This window comes from Diadema setosum, chromosome 2 (assembly GCF_964275005.1).
Source record: "Diadema setosum chromosome 2, eeDiaSeto1, whole genome shotgun sequence".
Classification (NCBI taxonomy): Eukaryota; Metazoa; Echinodermata; class Echinoidea; order Diadematoida; family Diadematidae; genus Diadema; species Diadema setosum.
This window is the reverse complement of record NC_092686.1, coordinates 17081480-17100850: the sequence shown is the minus strand read 5'-3', so window position 1 is coordinate 17100850 and position 19371 is coordinate 17081480. Positions and strand designations below refer to the sequence as shown.

At 38.8% G+C, this 19371-nt stretch overlaps 1 protein-coding gene across 1 annotated transcript in view; it reads right to left on the bottom strand.

Moving 5' to 3' along the window:
* The window catches only part of LOC140246191 (low-density lipoprotein receptor-related protein 6-like), a 29265-nt gene extending 11300 nt beyond the window's left edge, over positions 1-17965 (bottom strand). Inside the window, exons 1-17 of the mRNA XM_072325637.1 lie at positions 17738-17965; positions 15060-15197; positions 12278-12472; positions 11284-11468; positions 10209-10451; positions 9285-9501; positions 8440-8574; positions 7628-7763; positions 6700-6844; positions 5888-6004; positions 4967-5233; positions 4364-4517; positions 3745-3885; positions 2939-3056; positions 2480-2627; positions 1504-1632; positions 150-383 (exon numbers count right to left, since the gene is read on the bottom strand). Coding sequence (XP_072181738.1) covers positions 150-383; positions 1504-1632; positions 2480-2627; positions 2939-3056; positions 3745-3885; positions 4364-4517; positions 4967-5233; positions 5888-6004; positions 6700-6844; positions 7628-7763; positions 8440-8574; positions 9285-9501; positions 10209-10451; positions 11284-11468; positions 12278-12472; positions 15060-15112 — 2617 coding nt within the window. The 5' untranslated portion in view covers positions 15113-15197; positions 17738-17965. The remainder of the gene's footprint in view (positions 1-149; positions 384-1503; positions 1633-2479; positions 2628-2938; positions 3057-3744; positions 3886-4363; positions 4518-4966; positions 5234-5887; positions 6005-6699; positions 6845-7627; positions 7764-8439; positions 8575-9284; positions 9502-10208; positions 10452-11283; positions 11469-12277; positions 12473-15059; positions 15198-17737) is intronic.
* Between the last annotated feature and the right edge of the window lie 1406 nt (positions 17966-19371).

Genomic DNA, 19371 nt, shown 5'->3' with positions numbered 1-19371 from the left:
GAGAATATACTGTTTCATTTAAACGCTAGTGTAGGTGACTATAGCTTACTGTTCTAAAAGAAAAAAGTTGCAGACAGCAAAGACATGTTACATTTTGTCTCACGATTATGATTTTGAAAGTGACCTATGACAAGGCGAGTCAACCTTACAGCCAGTATTGTCGAACAGCTCCTGTTGGCTACCATCGAGAGAAGCCCGTCCAATCCGACGAAACGTAACGTCCGACCAGTATACCTTCTCCTCGACAGGATCGTAGCTAACGCCTACTGGATTTGGGATGGTGATTGGGAGCGCCTGTGGTTGGTAGGCGGATTCGAGCCCAACTTGGTAGATTGATTGGTGATACGTATCACTTACCAGCAGGAAGTTGTCTGCAATTATATCTAGTCCAAATCAAAGGGAGAGAGCACAGTATGTTATAATAAAGTCAGTGAATGACTTTCTCATCATTTAAACTAAGTAGTTGGTCTTTGGATGTTAACTTATTATCTTATTGAACAATTTCTAGGAACCTTAAATTCTCTTAAGAGGTTTTTATTTATTTATTTATTTATTTATTTATTATTATTTTTTTTACTAACATCATCCATTGATAACCTGCGTAAATGACATCTGTACAGGTTAGTTAGAACATCCATAGAAGGCAACCACTGATAATAAAGAGAACGTTGAACACGAAGTTGATACACCCTAGATAATACACCGCAGCAAATACGCAACAACTGTCACGACTGTGTCTCCGAGTTAGACGTCACAAAAGCGTTAGTGTAAACAGTTAATACAGACAAAAACAATGGGGGTAGACATAAATACATCTGAAACTCTTTCTTGACGTTCCACTCAAGATAACATGCGCTTTTCAAGTATTCTGTCAGAAACCATAGTTGAATTTATGCTGCATGTTCTAGAAAGATCTTTCTAATATAGCAGTTTTCTTGTTGAAGATGGGATTTTCATGATAAACAAGGAGCGAAAGAGAAATACATCGGTAAAAATTCACCAAATTCATATTTGATAAAGTCTTGACCATGAAAATGTCATTAGATAATGTCCTAGTACTGTCCTAGTTCTGCTAGTACTACACATGTGAAATTAGGAAGCTATTGCTGTGGTGCGCATTTCGGCAGCTTGACATTATGCATTTTTTTTTTTGCTGTGGCGACGGGGACGTCAGATTGTTAGTGTCGCGTGCGAATTTTCGCAGCTTGTCGTCCTGCGTCCCCTTAAATTTACACCAGTATAGTCAGCCAAAATAGCGTCATACTAGTATCTCCGACGCAGCTTGAGGAGTGCGACTATTTTGCATCTGGGGGAGACAGGCACCTCACTGAGCTGCCGCGAAGGCGTTAGTAAAGCACAACGGTCAGAAGAACGAGGTACAATCAATGTTGGTTGCTTCCTGCGTCGCTGAGGTCACTGCGTCGCCTTGTGATAGCTCACTGATAACTAATAACTGACCCAAGACAACAATGGTGAATAGGAGTAAGGAGTTGATACACCAACCTGACACACAGGATTTGCCATCATTAGCCAGTCGATACCCCATGATGCAGTGGCACACGTAACCTCTTGAATTGGCTTGAGATCCAAGGCAAAGCTGCCGACATTCGCCGTTGTTCAGTCTGCATGGGTCTATTATCAATAAGCAGAGAAAAAATATCATGAACATTCGAAAGTTTTCAGGATTGGCCGGACACAACTTGTGCCTTCAAACTTGCACAATGTGTTTCAACTACTGTGCCCATCTTGATCCCATTTCATCATGGAAATGTGGCGGTGCTAGTGCAATGATGATGATACGGAATTCTAGGAGAGCACAAGAATGGACTACCTGGATTGGTAATCACAATTAGGATTTGGTAGCTGCAACTTGTATCTCTATCACTGGGAAACACACCAGAAGACTGTAAAATGGGATGACTAGAGAATGTTGCAGCCACGTCGCAGCAAATACGCAACAATTATGTCTTCGAGTTACAACTCACAATACGTTTTCAACTAGAGTTTAAATGCAAAGAGAGAGAGAGAGAGAGAGTGAGAAAGAAAGAGAAAGAAAAAAAAAAGGCAGAGCAAGTTCGCAGTTTTCATTCCGGAGAAGGAATTGTAGTATAATGCCTAACAATTAGACGACAGTGCCAATGTTACATGACATGCAGGTCAATTGCTCGCAAAACGTTGTACTGTCACTTGTCTTGCCTAATCCTATGCCTAATTCTACGGTTTGGTAATCCAAAAATTTGATGAGGTTCTTTACTCGGACAGTCAGAAAAAATGGTACTTCCTAACGTCTGTGGTAGATATGAACCTACCCTGTGTATCAGATATGGTCTTGTACGTTTGGAAACTCAAGCTGAATTGGAATTGAACGGTCAGTTTGATAATTATCATCATTAATTGTATCAAGACGGAAGTTTTGTTCGAGAATTTTTCCCCTTAGATGTAAATGGGGCTGATGGATGAGAGTGTCAATAAGACTCACTGTGAACTACAGTCTGCCTTGTATCTGCGTACATCTTGATCCCGTAAAACTGTTCCTCTCCTCCAAGATAGGCCTGGACCGGTTCACCAGTCTTCTTGTTTCCTACGTAGATTCCATTATGCCGCAAGTCGGTCCACATGATGTAGTCCTACCAAAATCGTCAAACCATTGAAGCAGTTTTTAATGACTACTGGAGCTTGCATGGAAGTGCAATGTTTGCTTAGTAACAAACCTTTATGGCAATGAAGTAGTTGTTCATTTATATAATTCCATTGCTGATTCATGGACACATCACCATTATGATAACTAATCAAATATCCTGCGGGAGACATGTAACAAAAGTTGGAGCCATTGCAGTTGACAATCATACGTATATAGAAAAAAAGTACGAGATATAGGCTTTACTTTTATGAGGAATTAAGAAAATGAGTGAAGATAACTCATCAAATGTGTATTCACCTTGAATATTGCCATGTCGAAGAAGAACGCGCCAACTTTTGTCAGGATGGAACGTCTGTTTTCACCATCATAATCCATGGAGTAAATGACCCCGGTAGAAAGGTCGCCACAGTATAATCTGCAAGGAAGACAAGCATTTAACCTTCCCAAGACTGCGCTCTCAAAATGTCACAGAATTTTTCTGCTATTTTGCACTATGTATTTGGAAACGAAATGCAAGTATTGATGACTACTTGCAAGCTCAGGATCATTTTACAACACGCATTCTAAAAGTTGTATGCATGTGTGTATGAGTGTTTGTGTGAGTATGAGATTATATATCAGAGAGAAAGATATTTTCCTAGATACGTCACGTGTCACAAGATGCGACGAAACGAATCATCAACGTCTGGTTTGGTGTAAATTTTAACACTCTGAAGATTGTGTTAAAGAATGGGATGAGAACAGAATGGTCTTCATCAAGATCTAAAGTGATTTTCTTTCTATGCTGACGCATTTAAAATTACAACAGCAACACAAGGACACACGAATATTTCTATAATGGACAAAGTTGATGGTCATGTATACTGATGAGTCTCATCCGATGTGTCCGATATATCTTGGGATAGCTTCTATAAGAATCAATGGCTTCGTCAGTATAAAAGTAGGATCATGAGAAGTGTGTGACGTCAGTGTGTCGGGGGGGGGGGGGGCATACAGGAATTAAAATGAAATGGTTAAAGGCATACCTACATGCTCATCAGTTGTTAGTTAGAGACTGCTACATGTTGAGTATCATTCAACAATTTTACTGGCACAACTCTCACCGTTTCTCCTTGTAATCGATCACCAGACCACCGGGCTGTTGTAGATCAGGATCCGCCGTCACAATAACTCTCCTGGACGTACCATCCAGAGAAGCTCTCTCTATTTGGCTGGGAGGCCCAATTTCAATCCAAAACATGAATCTGCAGTGAAGCGGTACAGCGAAAATGAAGAATATTTCACTCGTCCACAGTAGTAATATCGTTAATGGTGTTACATAATTTACCAGTATCATGAAGATAGGTTTTGGAATTAATTCAAAAGTTATGGAGGAAGGGGTACTGTAGTTTAGTGCATGATGTTCTAAGGTCTTAAAAAAGAGACAATGCCACTAAACTTTGCCTTGTGCTGCATACGGCTTGAATATAAAGGCTGTATATATCTTGAACGAGATGTGTTCCTATCGACTGAGGCGTTCTTTTACTCAGTATTACTGTCGTTTTTCCTGATGACCTTATTGATATATTAAGTATAATCAACATCATCATTATCAGTAGTATGTGTAGAAGTATATATAGTATAATTGATATTATTATTACTATTGTTAATAGTAGTGGAAGCAGAAGTACACTGTATTAGCAGTATTGTCATAATCATCATCGTCATCATCATAATAATCACTTTTCTTTGGCGTCGATAACGATGTTCCTTGGTCTCAGTACGTTGTCTTTCAGGAGGATTGTCCTAAATGAGCCGTCGTATCTTGAGACTTCGATGGTGCCTCGTGGGTTGTCTGTCCAGTAGAGAGTCTTAGTTAGCCAGTCGACTGCCATGCCTGCAAAGCATTCAAAATTTTTTCTCTGTTGCATGACACTGAAGATATTTTGCATAGGAATTGGGGGGGGGGGGGGGACAGCATATAGTTGCCTACTATACAACAAAGAAAATGGTATTAAATTAGTTGGATGAGGTCCAGCAACTTGATGTTCATGAAAACCAAGTATTAATTTTTATAAGTTTTCAGATTCCGATGTCAGTCAATCTATGAAATCCGTCTTTTGCATCAATTTATTATTGCATTAAAGGTATTTATCTTGTTTTGTGTTGTTTCATTATGGCTTTTTGCTTTTAATAGTGGTTCTATTCATGTAATTACAATGTTACTTTTATTTTCACAATGCAAGGTGATCAAACGGTTTCCCCTAGCATTGTCTAGCATGGGCGGGGATCGATCACCGACAATCTGTTTAGTGAGACTGCTGTCCGCATAACACGATGCCTTACCTTCCACTGACGACGTAGCTCCAGTGACGTAGTCGATCCGCGAACCATTCCGGAGGGGAGCGCTACCTATGACCTGCCGCCCTACGTCGCTGAAGAACAATAGCCCGTCTTCTAGGTCGACGGCCAGAGCTACGGCGTGCGAGCGCTGGAACAGGAAGGGGGAGACGCGGAAGCCCGCCGTGAGAGGCATGTCGGGGAAGTTTGGCGGAAGGGATGACAGCTGCGTTCGCGAGGCAACGAACAGCTTGGGCGGACTAATGGCTCCTTCTACGGGGAGTAAAAAAAAAAGAAAGAAAAAAAAAAGAGCGCCACCAAAGAGATATGTGACAACTAGTAAGATGTCAAAATCTTGCAACCTTAATCCGGACTACAGTGTATATCATTTTAGATTGAAAGTTGATGCATTTTGACAGATTAATAAAAAAAAGAAGAAAGAAAGTCATTCATTGAAGAAACTGAAGAGAATTAGGAAGCATTTCAACACCTTCAGATGATTAAAATCCAATGTATTTACTGTCTGTTCTATACATTCATACGTCTTGATGTTCTACTTCAACAAAATATTTGTTCAGAGGCAGATAGAAAACAAATGTCCTAAAACTTATAAAAAGAAGATCTTGTCATTACACAAATTTTATACCGTGGAAAAAAATGGATAATGTGATTTCTGTTAGCCTAGTTCATCCAGTTGTTCCTGTAAATGAAACTAATATACTTTTGCACTTTTGCATGATTTTCATAAAGACATAAAATAATTATGACGTTTACTGACATAAGGTGAATGCATTCACAAATGAAGCATTTCGCACTATCATGACTTGATTGTGGTATAGTTTTCACGACGTATTCTTGCCGATTGAGAATCACCAGAAAACTAAAGAAGCGTCATTTATCCATGGCTAACATCCGAATAATTCTCACCGCTAACGCACGTTGTACGATCGGAGTTCAGAAGCTGCCCACTGCCACACAAACACGTATAGCCGCCTGGCCCGCCGTCTACGCAGAGATAACTGCACGGGTTGCTGCTGCAAGGAGCTGAAGGAATACAAAACGTGGAGAGACAAAGCCTCACCTCATATCAGACATTATGAGACATTTTGCTAATGTTCTAACTGTTTAAGTTTGTTTCTTTCTTTGAAGAGCTCGAAGATTTTAGATGCATTTGTTCAAGGACAGTGCTCCGACGCACAACAATAACAAAATAGCAAATAAGGTTCACGACTCAAGGCTTGAGCACTCATTGCTTTTTGCTGCTTAGACTGACTAATTCAATTTCAAATTCACATTCAAATTTATTTTCATTTCCATCAAATAAACAGAGAAAATTATATAAAATGATACGCAGAACATATTAGTAAAAAGTGCAACAATATATTTAAACAAAATACATGTGAAAATGAGTAACAAAATGAAAAACATAATCACATTTTAAAAAATATATACATATCATACATATAAATATATAAATACCCTTTTCCAATCAAAGCCACACCTCGCTATGGATACCATAAATGTCTGTGATACATACGGTCAAGGTAATTTCATTACCATGGGATAGCACCGTTAAATACTTCTCGACTCAAAAGACCTGGACATTATGATATCGGTTACAATGTATTCGCCCGATCAGAGGTCGAATTGAAAAGGGCTCAATCAGCAAAATGGGCATTATACCATCCTGGCTGCATAATAAGAAGTGGTTGCGGTTGACATATCAATTTTCTACTTACACACTGTCTGGGGCTGTACATCCGGGGCATAGGTCACGATGCCAAAAGGTCGTAGGGGCAAGTTGAGAGTGAAACCAATCTCTCCCGTGTCTGTGGTCACCATGTGAATGGTCGAGTCGGCGTTTCCAGTCACGTAGAGGAAACGCTGTCACAAACCATAATGCGTATTACATTGAGTCTCCTCTACATCGTGGTCCACTGGGTTTGATGCTATATAAAACTCTAGCTTCATTCTAACTTCAAGACAAATTCTAACAATTCAATTCAATTTCGTGACATTATCTGTATATGCCAACATTTCTTTATATTCCTAATTATTTTGTTGGAAATGAAATAAATCAACTTGAACTTGAACTTAAACCTGAGAATCGATGGTGTATTCACACATGGTCTATAGACAAAAGGCCGAGAAACGATTTCAGTTCATTTGCGTCTCGTTTCGATTTAGATATGATGACAACTGAACGTGATACTGAACAATGATGATAACACTGAGAAATATTACACAATACACATATTTTCAATACTATTATATAAGATTCTTTTCCATGAAATAGAGGTTTAAGAAGTGGCTATCACTACCGTTGCACAATATTTTTTACTTGCTCGGCGCATAATTATGAACACTTCAATCGCCTTCTACCACTTGCACAAACATAACGATAGAAATGGAAACTTTCTGAGAAAGAGATAAGGAATGATGTTCCAGACCAAAAGATATAATGATGAAAAGACGTGAAGACTTAAAGATGTAGATAGTAGATAAATAGACTGATTGATACATACATGAAGGCCCTATATACACACACACATGGAAAGGAAGAGAAAGAGAGAAATTAGGGGGGGGGGGGAATTTGATATAAAAGGATGACGAAGAACAAGAAGAAGAAGAGAGGGGAGGAGAGGAAGGATGCGGAAAAAAGCTTACAGAAAAGATGGTCAGATCGTAGAAACCGGGAGATCCGGGAACACGATAGAGCTCACGTCTGGTGGAGCCACAGACAGCCATGATGTCACACACTTCCACCTTGTTACCCGCGGGATCCGCGTCCACCCAGTACAACCTGCCAGGAAGATTTGGACAGGAAAATAAGCACTGGTTAGTTGCTTCCTGACAGTTTTCCCAGCTTTCGTACTAAAGCGATGTGTATGGATGTTTTGAGGACATATAGTTCAGTGGAAAAGACCACAGACTGTCAAACAAAAGGTTCCTGGTTCGAGCACCCGATCGAAAGTGTTTTGCCATCACTATGGGCTTTTCATTGCCTTCACTTTTAATTCTACAGTACGTACGTGGCAAACCATACCCTTTCCCGTGTTCATCTCTCATTTTCTTGTTTAGCCGCCGAAATTTCAGGCAACCATTTTAAAATCTGCAGCTCACTTTTAGCCTGTAAAAAAGTCGGTGTCCACACATTATAATAGAGATTGTTATTATCTTCAATTCCTTAGTCTTGAAGAAACGTTTGAATATTCTGTCCCGGAAAATGTTGCATTCTATTTCATAACCACGCAATCCTCCTGTCTTCCCAAGCTCTCAATCTTGCTTTCTATGTAACTGCTAGAGTACTTTAAATTTTCTACCAGTTTTTCAATGTTCTTCATCTACACTTTCGATACAAGTACTCTTCTTCACCACTATAAGGCTCAAAATTTACTTTAATTCTTATTATTGTATGAAATAATTAGTATGTAATTATATTTACGTTTTTCTACCTTTATTAAAAAGAATGAACTTACTTGTTTTCTATGTAATCCACTGTAATACCTCGAGGAGCTACCAACTCTGAAGTGATCAGCTTCACGCGGTGTCCCCCCGCCAGGTCACTGCGCTCCACCTTGGGTTTTGGGCCGGTATCAGTCCAGAAGAGGAAGCTGGAATGGAGAGTGGCCGGCATGTCATTCCCATAAATTCTCTACTCAGTGCGCTGAATGCATAACAATGAATAGTATGGGGACCAACGCCCATTTTATTACTTGATTTTAAATGAGTTTCGTAAATCGTTAGAATACATAGTGCTCATACAGCGCATATTCCTAGCATAGTGTCTCTATGTGCTTTAAGGGAAGGGTTGAAAATTAATACAAAAAAAAATGGAAAAAGGAAATGTACTGTATGTACCGTAGATGATGCAGTTTGCAAAATTAAAACTCATTCATAATACTTTTTTTTAAACAGAAATGTCTTGAGAAGAGTTTTTAACTTTAACACTGTGGTAGCTTCATTTATGTTACAGCGTTTGCACAGTGCAGGGGCAGCATGAGCAAAAGATCGCTCACCATAAAACTTAGTTGTGGTGACAGAATACTGGAGAAGATTTTTTTTTGGTGACGTGGTCTTTTTTTTTTTTCAAAAAGAATTCGTTGCAGAGAATAATTGTATTCAATTGTCATTGTTCACAACATTTTCGCTTCGCACAATGTCTATCCGGTTGTGCTTTCTTCTCGATTGGTATATATTTTATCAGATCTTATTACACTGGATATAATGGAAATTTAATGAACTTCACTTTTAAAGTTCACTTGATACATGGCAGTTATGTTAGGTACATGTGATGGTGTAATGGAAAAAGTGATGATCTCACCCCTGGAGTGGATGGACAGCGATCCCAAAGGGCTCATCCAGGTCTTCATCGACCACAACGGCCTGCCGTGTGCCATCGGCATTGAAGAGGACAATCCAGTCGTAGGTAGCGTCTGTCCGATAGACGTTTCCGGTCAACCAGTCCACACAGACACCATTGACCTGGCTCGATGTCCCGTGAATGAGCGCCGTCGCCGCTGGTTGGGGACCGATGTGACCTGGTCCAAAACGGAGAAATATCTTTCACTTCTCTGGAAGAGTTTGAACCTTGAGACCATAGGTCTTCATCCCTCATAATCAGCAAGATGAGAAATTGTACATTCAATCATTGCTTAACCAAATAATCTACTTCTGTCTTTATATATACATCATGCATCATATGTATAGGCCTATGCACATTTCATTTTTTTTTTCCAAATGCATATTCCCCTGCCTTATTTCTACACATTGACTTACTTAGACTTTGGTTCATGAACATCCGTGGCCACAAATTTCTTGCAAGAGACAATGGATCTCACGTATCACGTATGACTCCTTGAATCGATGAATATAAAGTGACACTTTAATGACGGGGATTCAATAATGTAAATTCATTTTTCATCCATTCTTTTGGATTTTTTTCTTTGAGGGACCTGCACTTTACAAGCACTGCTGTGTAGTGGGCTGTTCCTTTTTTCGCGGAAAATGCCTTAAACTTACCTTCAATTGCAATGGCAAGTATATATATATATATATTTTTTTTTTTTTCAAAAGAATGATTTTCACAATAATTGATGTGACTATTTTGTCATCTCATCTGCATACCTTGTTAATGTCTGGACAGTTGAAAAATGAAATAAGATTCAATATTGAATTGACCTGAATTGAACTGAATTGAATTGAACTGAATGGAATTGAAATTGAATTGAATGTTGTGACGTCACACCTTTGAGGATTCTTTTTTGTCCTCCGTCGAACCAGAGTATTTGCTGCTGCCCGTACCGAGTGGCCACGGCACCCCAGTTTCCCTGCTCCACGTTGAAGAAATAGCGGATGGACACGTTCTGCTGCAAGGAGCCATCTAATGAGAACGTCTCACGGGGATCGGCCGGGAGAGACGACAGTCTCGCTTCCCTGGTCTGAGGGTGCGAAGCTGTGAAAACTATCCGGGATCCCACGTTATCGTCAACTACATTTGAAAATAGGAAACAGTATTAGAAATTATTTGTCGCCCATGGTTCAGGACACCATTTACCGCGAATATAAGAGCAAAGAAGAAGAAGAAGAAGAAGAAGAAGAAGAAGAAGAAGAAGAAGAAGAAGAAGAAGAAGAAGAAGAACAACAACAGCAACGACAACAACAACAACAACAGCAGCAGCAGCAACAACAACAAGAACAACAATAACAACACCAACAACAAAAATCGCAACAAAAGACCATGGGTCTGGCGCTCTGAGTATCGCAAGTTCACCATCCACCCACTCTTGCAGATTACAAAAACATAGGAAACTTGTGCGGGGCTTTTACTGCTAAGGGGGGGGGGGGTGGGGGTTGGGTTATGAGGTTGCCCTGCGTTTTTTATGAGAACTGTTATGAATTATTGTAGGACTCATGGAGCAAGTTCTTGAAACTGCCCTAGTCTGATGATATCAAGAATCCTTCATAAATTTTGTCTGGAAGAAGCTAGGTCCAATTCGTTTTTGTGTAAAGTTCTTTATAAAACGTACATAACCAGATTTATGTGGTATTGGCAGACGAAGAATCACTGTTCATTCTTCTGAACATTAACCCATGAAACCGTATTCCCATTTTCCTGTGGACTTATATTACTTAATAATCTAAAATAAAGCCCATCCCAAAAACAATTTTCCGTAGCTAACCTAACTACCCTTCCTAACCATAAACTAAGGCATCCACACAAGAACACACAGGAACACACTCACATACACACACATTTACACGCACACGCACACACACACACATACACACACATGGTATGACCTACGAAGTCTTTTACACACCTATCTCATAAGAGATGAGAAATCCCTGTCCCTGTCCCTCGAAGTCAGATGTAAAGCGAACCGTCAGGAAGCGAGATGTGGACTGTATTGTGACGTCACCACTCGGCGTTTCCAATCCACAAAATCGACCCGATTCAACAGAGTCGCTGGCTTCAGGCCCATCATAAAATCGCAAGGAATTGAGTCTGAAATAATTATCGATACACATAATTATTTCAACAGTCACATAGTTAGGAAAAGACAAGAGATACAATCCAGGCATTTATAACGGTTTGGTGTTAATTCGTGTGTGTGTGTGTGTGTGTGTGTGTGTGTGTGTGTGTGTGTGTGTATGTGTGTGTGCGCGTGTGTGTGTGTGTGTGTGTGTGTGTGTGTGTTTTCATACAATCTGCAGCAGGAATATCCAGGGGCCTATAAAGTATTGGGATGCTAGTAGTCACTTTCTGTGTTCCCACTACATACGTTCCAATACTTGGAATCATAATATGAATGACAGTTGGCGCCATGTTGTGCAAGGCAAGCCAAGTCATTTGATCGTAGGGGCACAATCAGATGCCTGTAGGCCTAATGATGTTATCAAGAAATTTTATTTGAGAATAAAATCCATTAGAATGTCAAATTTAGCCGTATTAACATACTGTGATATCACATGAGCTTCGTTCATTTATGTACTCCGACGAAGCAGTAATTATATTGCTTCTCGGAGAACATTTCACTGACAGCTTTCTCTTTTGGAGTCATCCGTGTTAAGTCTTTTCCTGGGACCTGTACCATGGCATTTTGTTACATCGGCCTATTTTGTTTTCTTCATTCATGTATATCCATTCAAAAATGTTAAGCTTCCTAGAAGACAAGTAACTCAGAATGTTACGATTTGTCTAATGTTTTGATTTGATCCGAGTGGCAAACGAAAAAAGAACGAACGAAAGGAAGAAAGTTATAAGGGTGACACCAAATTAAGTGGACTTTATTGCTGCCTCGGAAGTCAACCTACGTGCAGTTTTCACCAGTTTCCGGTATGTCAAGGTGAAAAAACCGGATCCTTATCCGGGTGCCCTCCGAACCCCGGATCACCCATGTGCAGTTCTGAGACGGTGGATACCAACTTGGATAATTCGGAGATCGGATAGTTCCAGCTCCTGCCTCCACTACGTAGCTACACGTTTCTGCAGTAGCGTCGATCTGTAACCTGAAATGTGAATGAAAACAAGTGTACCACGAATTAAATCTGCGGTTGTATTCGCGGTCATTGAAAAAAAAAATGAAAAAGAGATGGGGCGCATGTTAATCTATAATGAATGGAGAAAACCTAAAACTCCGACTACATGATGGGTTAAAGTGCATTGGAAACGTATACGAAATATCAGTGTATGCTAGTTTGCTTTACTTGTGTGTTCTTCATTCAACCAGAACGTCGTTTGGAAGTTGTCACATCAGTAAAAGCATTGCACATCATCTTAATATCCATCAAATTTAATAAGAGCAGGACATAACCAATTACTTTTTTTTTGTTGTCTGTGCAACAATGTTATTTGTACCATTGCATTTCGGGTATTGCTTACGAACAAAACACCCCTGAACAAACAGGAAATGTTTGGCTATCAACCGTAATTATCTGATATGCGGTATGATTCTCCTTAGTTGCTACATAAGTTATGGCTGGTACAGTATTATAGGGTCGGACCACTTTTCATGCCATTTCCGGCATCTGGTTTGAGGTCAGGTGCTATCAATCCAATGTCACAATGGCAATATCCGTTTGACAGATAGCCAGGAAATTCATCAACAAAGGAAACGGAATAAAACTCGAAGAAAACGCCCACAAGATTTATGAAAAACGTAAGATATGTCGCAATGGAGGGAGAACACATTGTTCACCGGTACAGGTGGTAAAAAGATGTAGAACTAGAGTCGCAGGTGGTTTAGACTGTATTGGCAGGTGGTTCTGACTTAATCGTCACATCAGTTGTTATGGGGAGTGCGTGCAGCTCTTCACTATTTACATGAGGATGTTAAATTGATACGAATCCTGCTGTACGTGTACGTTTGTGTTGGCGTGATTTGTATTGCAGACACGTAGCACAAATGAGATTATTCTCGTATGCATTTCTAGTTGTTTTTATTCTTGTTATGTGCTAGGAATATAAACATAATGGTTCAATAACACCAGCAAGCTTTTACAGGCGTTAGAATTGCGGTGGTCAAGATAACATATCCCCTCCCCGAAGAAATGGGCCTTTTTCATATATATAGCATAAAATGGTACTTTTCATGAAAACAAATTCTAAGATTCCAATGACGTACACACAAAGGGCTGAAGACATTCTGACTTTAATCTCACATAGGGCCTACTTAGACAAGTGTTCAAGTTAATAATACAAACATACATGCATAAGAACACACACATACGCACAAACACACACACACACACACACGTAGTGGTTAGATACGAAGTCTGCTGTAAAAAAAAATCATGATATTTGTTCGTTCGTATTTATTCTGCTTCTCAAATCAAATCAAAATAAATGACATACATGTAGTTGTAACAAATCTAAGCATAACATAGCCAAATGACAAAGGAGCGACACAAAAGTGCAGTTCATACTACATGCATAACAAAATCATTGTAAAGCATTTATGGTTCCATATGAATTAATAATGCAGAAAAGACGGTGCATTTGATTCAACAAGGTAGCAGGAGACGGTCATCATAAGCATGGCTTGACTGGGCTGATGGCTCAGGTTTTAATATTAGATTTAGACCGAAGAAGCTACAAAGTGTCAGTTGAGCTAATTCTTGCTTTATTGTTATGTTCATCGTTCATATCGATTTGTTTGTCATTTTCATTATCATATTTGCGTCTAGGGCCCCGTTCATAGCGTGACTAATCTACAATGTATACGGGGATGTGAAAACGGAAGAACGCACAAGAAAAAAGTGGAAGCCGTACATTAGACCGTTAGACCATCTGGAACTCCCCTTCGTCTGTCACTGTCTATTTTTCAGTATATGCATCATAACATGGCAAGTGTTACAATGTAATCTCTCAACTTACCCATGTGATTTTTTTTTTTTCGTTGATGACTCAACGTTTGCCTTCTTTTACCTCCTTTAGTATATGACTTTTGTCTTCTCTAAAGTTCATCACTGTAAACACTTCCAGACCGTTTCCCAATTGTGTCATTGACAAGACATCTTGTTCATACAAGGTGTTGATAGAAATCATTGTGATTCCTCATCTATCGTGTTTATGACGATGAACCGTTTTGTCTTTTCATGTCAAAACTAAACGCCTTGTATATCGGAGCTCCAAATTATAATGTAATTCGGCTTTCACCTTGCAGTGCGTTTGAGAGTGGTTACAAGTATTTTGGTGAGGAAGGCGAAGACTGTTGATAACATTTTTTTTTTTCGCAAGATGACTATGTTGTAAATAAACAAATTAAACAAGTTTGGTTCAAACACTCAATTCGTCTGTACGGTCTTGCAAGCGGTCTTGTAATCGAAACGAAATATTTTGTAAACGTAATTTTAGTTTCGAGGTAGTTTTTAACTCTTACTAATCAAATTTGATCATCCGTGTTTTCACTTTACTGGTTTTCCCTGCTGTTCCGAAAAAAAAAAATCACTTTAAATAGAGAAAAACAGTGGGCGCTTTGATAATGAGGGACATTTATCTCTTGGTGATTCATTCATCGCATCAGTATCTCATTGCCCGTCCGTTTTACCTCTACAAAGTCAGCCCATAAAAATCAAATGTCGAGGCAGTACTCACACTGTGGAGAGACTCCAAAGGAGCGAGATTATAGTCCAGTTGATCAACGCCATCTCACCATCGACGCAGTGACATACTCAGCCCTTCCCAATCTGTACAGGTTTCTTCATACACGTCTTCAAGGTTGACAGATGACAACTATTCGGGAGAAAATTCATTTAAGCCGCATCACAGCAATTTAACTTTAGCAAGTTAATGCCCACGTTTTATATTTCCACGATGTTCGCGGCTAATGTTTGTTTGTTTGTTTGCTTGTTTGTTTGCCTTTACTCTGCTCCCAAGTCAAAACAAAATAAACTTACATAGTTGTTGTTATCATCAGTGTTATTATTAATATCTATTTGGCCAAAAAACTGAAAAAGAATCAAACACAAAAGTAGATTACAAAGGAGCATAAAAAGAAAACAGTCTCACGTAACACTACAGCATAGTTATTACAAAACAAACATGGTTGTATAAATCACAAAACGGTGCAAAATGCAGTACGGCATCGTCAGCATAAGCATTCGTTTTTATTGTTGTTGGCTGATCTGTTGATAGAATCTAATTTCTCTTTTCATATTGTTCTTGGTTGATCTATTGATAAAATCTAATTTTTCTTTCCGTATTGTTCTTGTTATTGTTCTGTTGATAATAAACCCATGGGGTTTAATTGTGGAAAATTTGAATACTTTGTTTTTCAAAATTTGGATTTGCCTGCAGGAAAAGCGTTTCAAGTGATAATATCATGGCTATTTTTCCATCGATGCCGAAAGGGAAATTGTTTGTAAGAAATGTGTATAATTTTTTTTTTTTTTTTTTTTTTTTTTTGGGGGGGGGGAGATGCCAATGCTCCTTGCATGATTCTCAACATTAGGAGATACTGGAATATGATTTGACAGATTGAAAAATATGTAGACTGGCCTATAATATATATATATATATATATATATATATATATATATATATATATATAGAGAGAGAGAGAGAGAGAGAGAGAGAGAGAGAGAGGGAGAGAGAGAGAGAGAGTTATACACATACAGACACACATAATTATACCTATGACGGAAAAAAAGATATGGTGTATAAAATTCTCATTTTTTCGGGGGGATGTCAATGCTCCTTTATTATTCGTCAGCATTATAGAGACACTGGAATAATATGTTTTGTCAGATTGTATAGTGTCCTCACATTTATACACGCACGCACGCACACACACACACACACACACACACACAATTATATACATACATGTCTATATACATACAGCGTGTCCCACAAAAAATGGCAGTCTAAACGAGTACAATTTGAAAATTACCTAATCATATTGTATATAATTTTATAATCGTAAACTAGCATTTATTTTATGCAACTGGCTTAAGTTTTATGCGATATGGTCCATTGAACACAAAGATATGAGCCTTCTTTCAGCACTCATCAGAAAACCTCTCAATCCAAGTTTCGTTATTACGTTTAATAAAGTATGTCATTGTATGTAGTCAAATTACGTCTTCATTCACTCTTATTTTATCTCCTTTTTTAGATTTTGGACCCACAACTTGCGGGCCCATACTAAAAAAAAAAAAAAAAAAAATGAAGGTTTAAGAAAACTGGCAATACATCTTTGGTATGTTATGAGATGTGTTCTGGTCAAGATGATAACCTACACAGGTCAGAATTTGAGACCCCTGTTTCAACAAATGCATCTCTCTATTGTTCGTCATGTTTTGCTGAACGCACAGTCGTAAATTTGCAAGAATTTCTATTCATCAGAGGTGGATGAATGAATAATTTTTCCCCAAGTCCTGAACAAAAGAAAATCCTTGCAGATTTACGCCCGTTAACCGTTGCTGAAAGTGAATAGATATAATTTGCACCACTTGAATAGATAACAAATCTTGTCAGATGAACCTGACTACACGTACTACTTAATACAAAACTTGGAGAGGTTTCCTGATGTGTAATGAAAAAATGCTCATATCTGCGCGGTTATTGGACCATAGCACAAAAAAAAATTCATCCAGTTGTAGAAAATGACTTGTAATTTACGGGTGTAAACAATGGTAAAGATATAATTAATATAATGTTGTGATTTTAATATTGTACCCATCTAGAGTGTCATCAGCATTTTTGTGGGACACGCTGTATATACATAAAGAGACAAATAACAGGAGACGATGGAGCTTTTTTTTTTCATAAAATTGTAATCACAGGCAAAAAGTTGGTATTCCTTCGGACGGAAGAGGCGTACATTTTGCGGAAAGAGATTCCTGTCTATGTTTATTTCTGTAGAGGGTTTTTGTGTCAGTTACGACTAAATAGACATATCCGATGTTTCTTTTTTTTGGGGGGGGGGGGTGGGTGGGAGGAGATGGTTTGTGATTGCTTTTGTTGTTCTTCTTGACGTAAAACATGAATGCGTTCATGGAGGTATGGAGTCTTAGTGTCATATTTGAACGTTGACAGTCGTCAATCATCTATCATTTACAACCAATCCATTTGAATGTAAAGAAAATTGCTATACATCTGCTGTAAAAAGCAAGGATAAATATTATGAATAACAATTGATGCAGCCCATGCACAATAACTACAACACGTTGTTTGGAACAGTACCAACAACGAATGCAAACAGAGGCCAAGTGCGGCTTTTATGGGAGACCACTGTAATAAGTTATACACATCACGAACACAATACTCACGCAACGCCAAGTAATCAGCTTTGGTCCACACAGTGACGATATTTCCAACGAACAATTGATTCACTTCAAAAGTCTTCTGTCGCGTCTGCCTCAAATTATCTAGAAATTTAATATGTGATGTATACGTCAGTTCATCTTGTAAAAAATGAATTACGTTCCCGAGTATTCCACACTTGAACACACTGGTGTTCCTTAACTTACTTGTGGTCCGATCAAATTTTGCCTGCCTTGAGTTGAACGTGCTATAGACTGGTTTCCTTGTTGCCTCATATACCACCCAGTGAGTGACGTTTCTGGCCACAGCTTCCCACACTCAAATTCAAGGATCAAAGGTCAGGTATATGATATATCTAGACCCGCTTAGCTCCCCGTGACGTGCCAAGCAAAGATCAAACATTTGGTTTCCGCTGGGAACCACGTGTTTCCAGAAATTAACCCAGGCTGAACGGCATATTTACAGAGGTTTCCAGTCGGCCTAACTGTGCCTGCTATTAGGAGCAGGTGAGGTAAATTGAGGTATTTCAATAATATAATTGTTCATGCTAGCTATTCCATGTTTGTGTTGGTGTTTTGCCATTAGGAGTTTGCCTCATTTTCAGCTTTCTCTCCACTTTTACTTGCTCAGTAGAAATAAAACCTCGCAACTCAGCCATAATCCCCTATTGATGACATTTAGAGCCGTTTATACTTCTTCCACACCAGCCTCATGAATGGATGGTTTAACTTTTCCGTCCACCGTTACGTGTAATATTGCTTTACTCGTTTTCTTGGAAGCGCAACGACGTACTACACTTGAAATTTTTCGAATACATATTACAATATAGGTTTTCCCGGCCAATTTCGCACTTTTGTCAGTCCATTTGATAGAAAGTTCATTCAATTTAGCAAAAACCCTTGTTATCACACTGTCTGTCTTTCAAAATTGCAACTTGTGCGTTCAATTTAGCATTTCGATCAATTAAATTTGGACATGTGTCTTTGGCTGGTCCTCTACGTTCATTGAAATTCCCCATCACTCACCGACAAGGGTACTTTAGTCATTCAATTTCGCGAATGGACAGTCAAATTCTAAACATGTTCATTCAAATTTACGTCATATTATTTCTTTATTTGAAAAGGTGAGAACATTTAAACGCGTATTTCTACGTGACTTTTTGTTTCATCCACATACTGTTAAGCAATAAAAGTTTCATATTTTTGATCCTATACAGCTCGAGTTGAGTGTTCTGTAAAGCCCCTTTTCTTTCATAAGCCTACATGTCATTATAGACTAACATGTACCAGTACTATACAGATTAAGTTCATCTTCTTACAGTCACGACAGCACAAATTAGATACAGGCGTATATCTCAAGAAGACAGAGAAAGAATTATAGAAACATTTGTTTGAGGATCATATCCATGACTTCCTAGAAGTGGCCGACAAACAGCCAGACCTTCTAACTGGGAGACTCAATAAGCACGTTGAAAAAAAAAAACCCGTTGCCAAAATCCCTAAAATGAATACGAAAATATGAAATGTTCTGGTGCTTACAAAACGATAACTACGATGAAAGAAAATAAAGAAAGAACCAAAGCATAAACTTGACTGCTAACTTGACTGCAGATATTGTTAAATTGGATGCCCCAAAATGA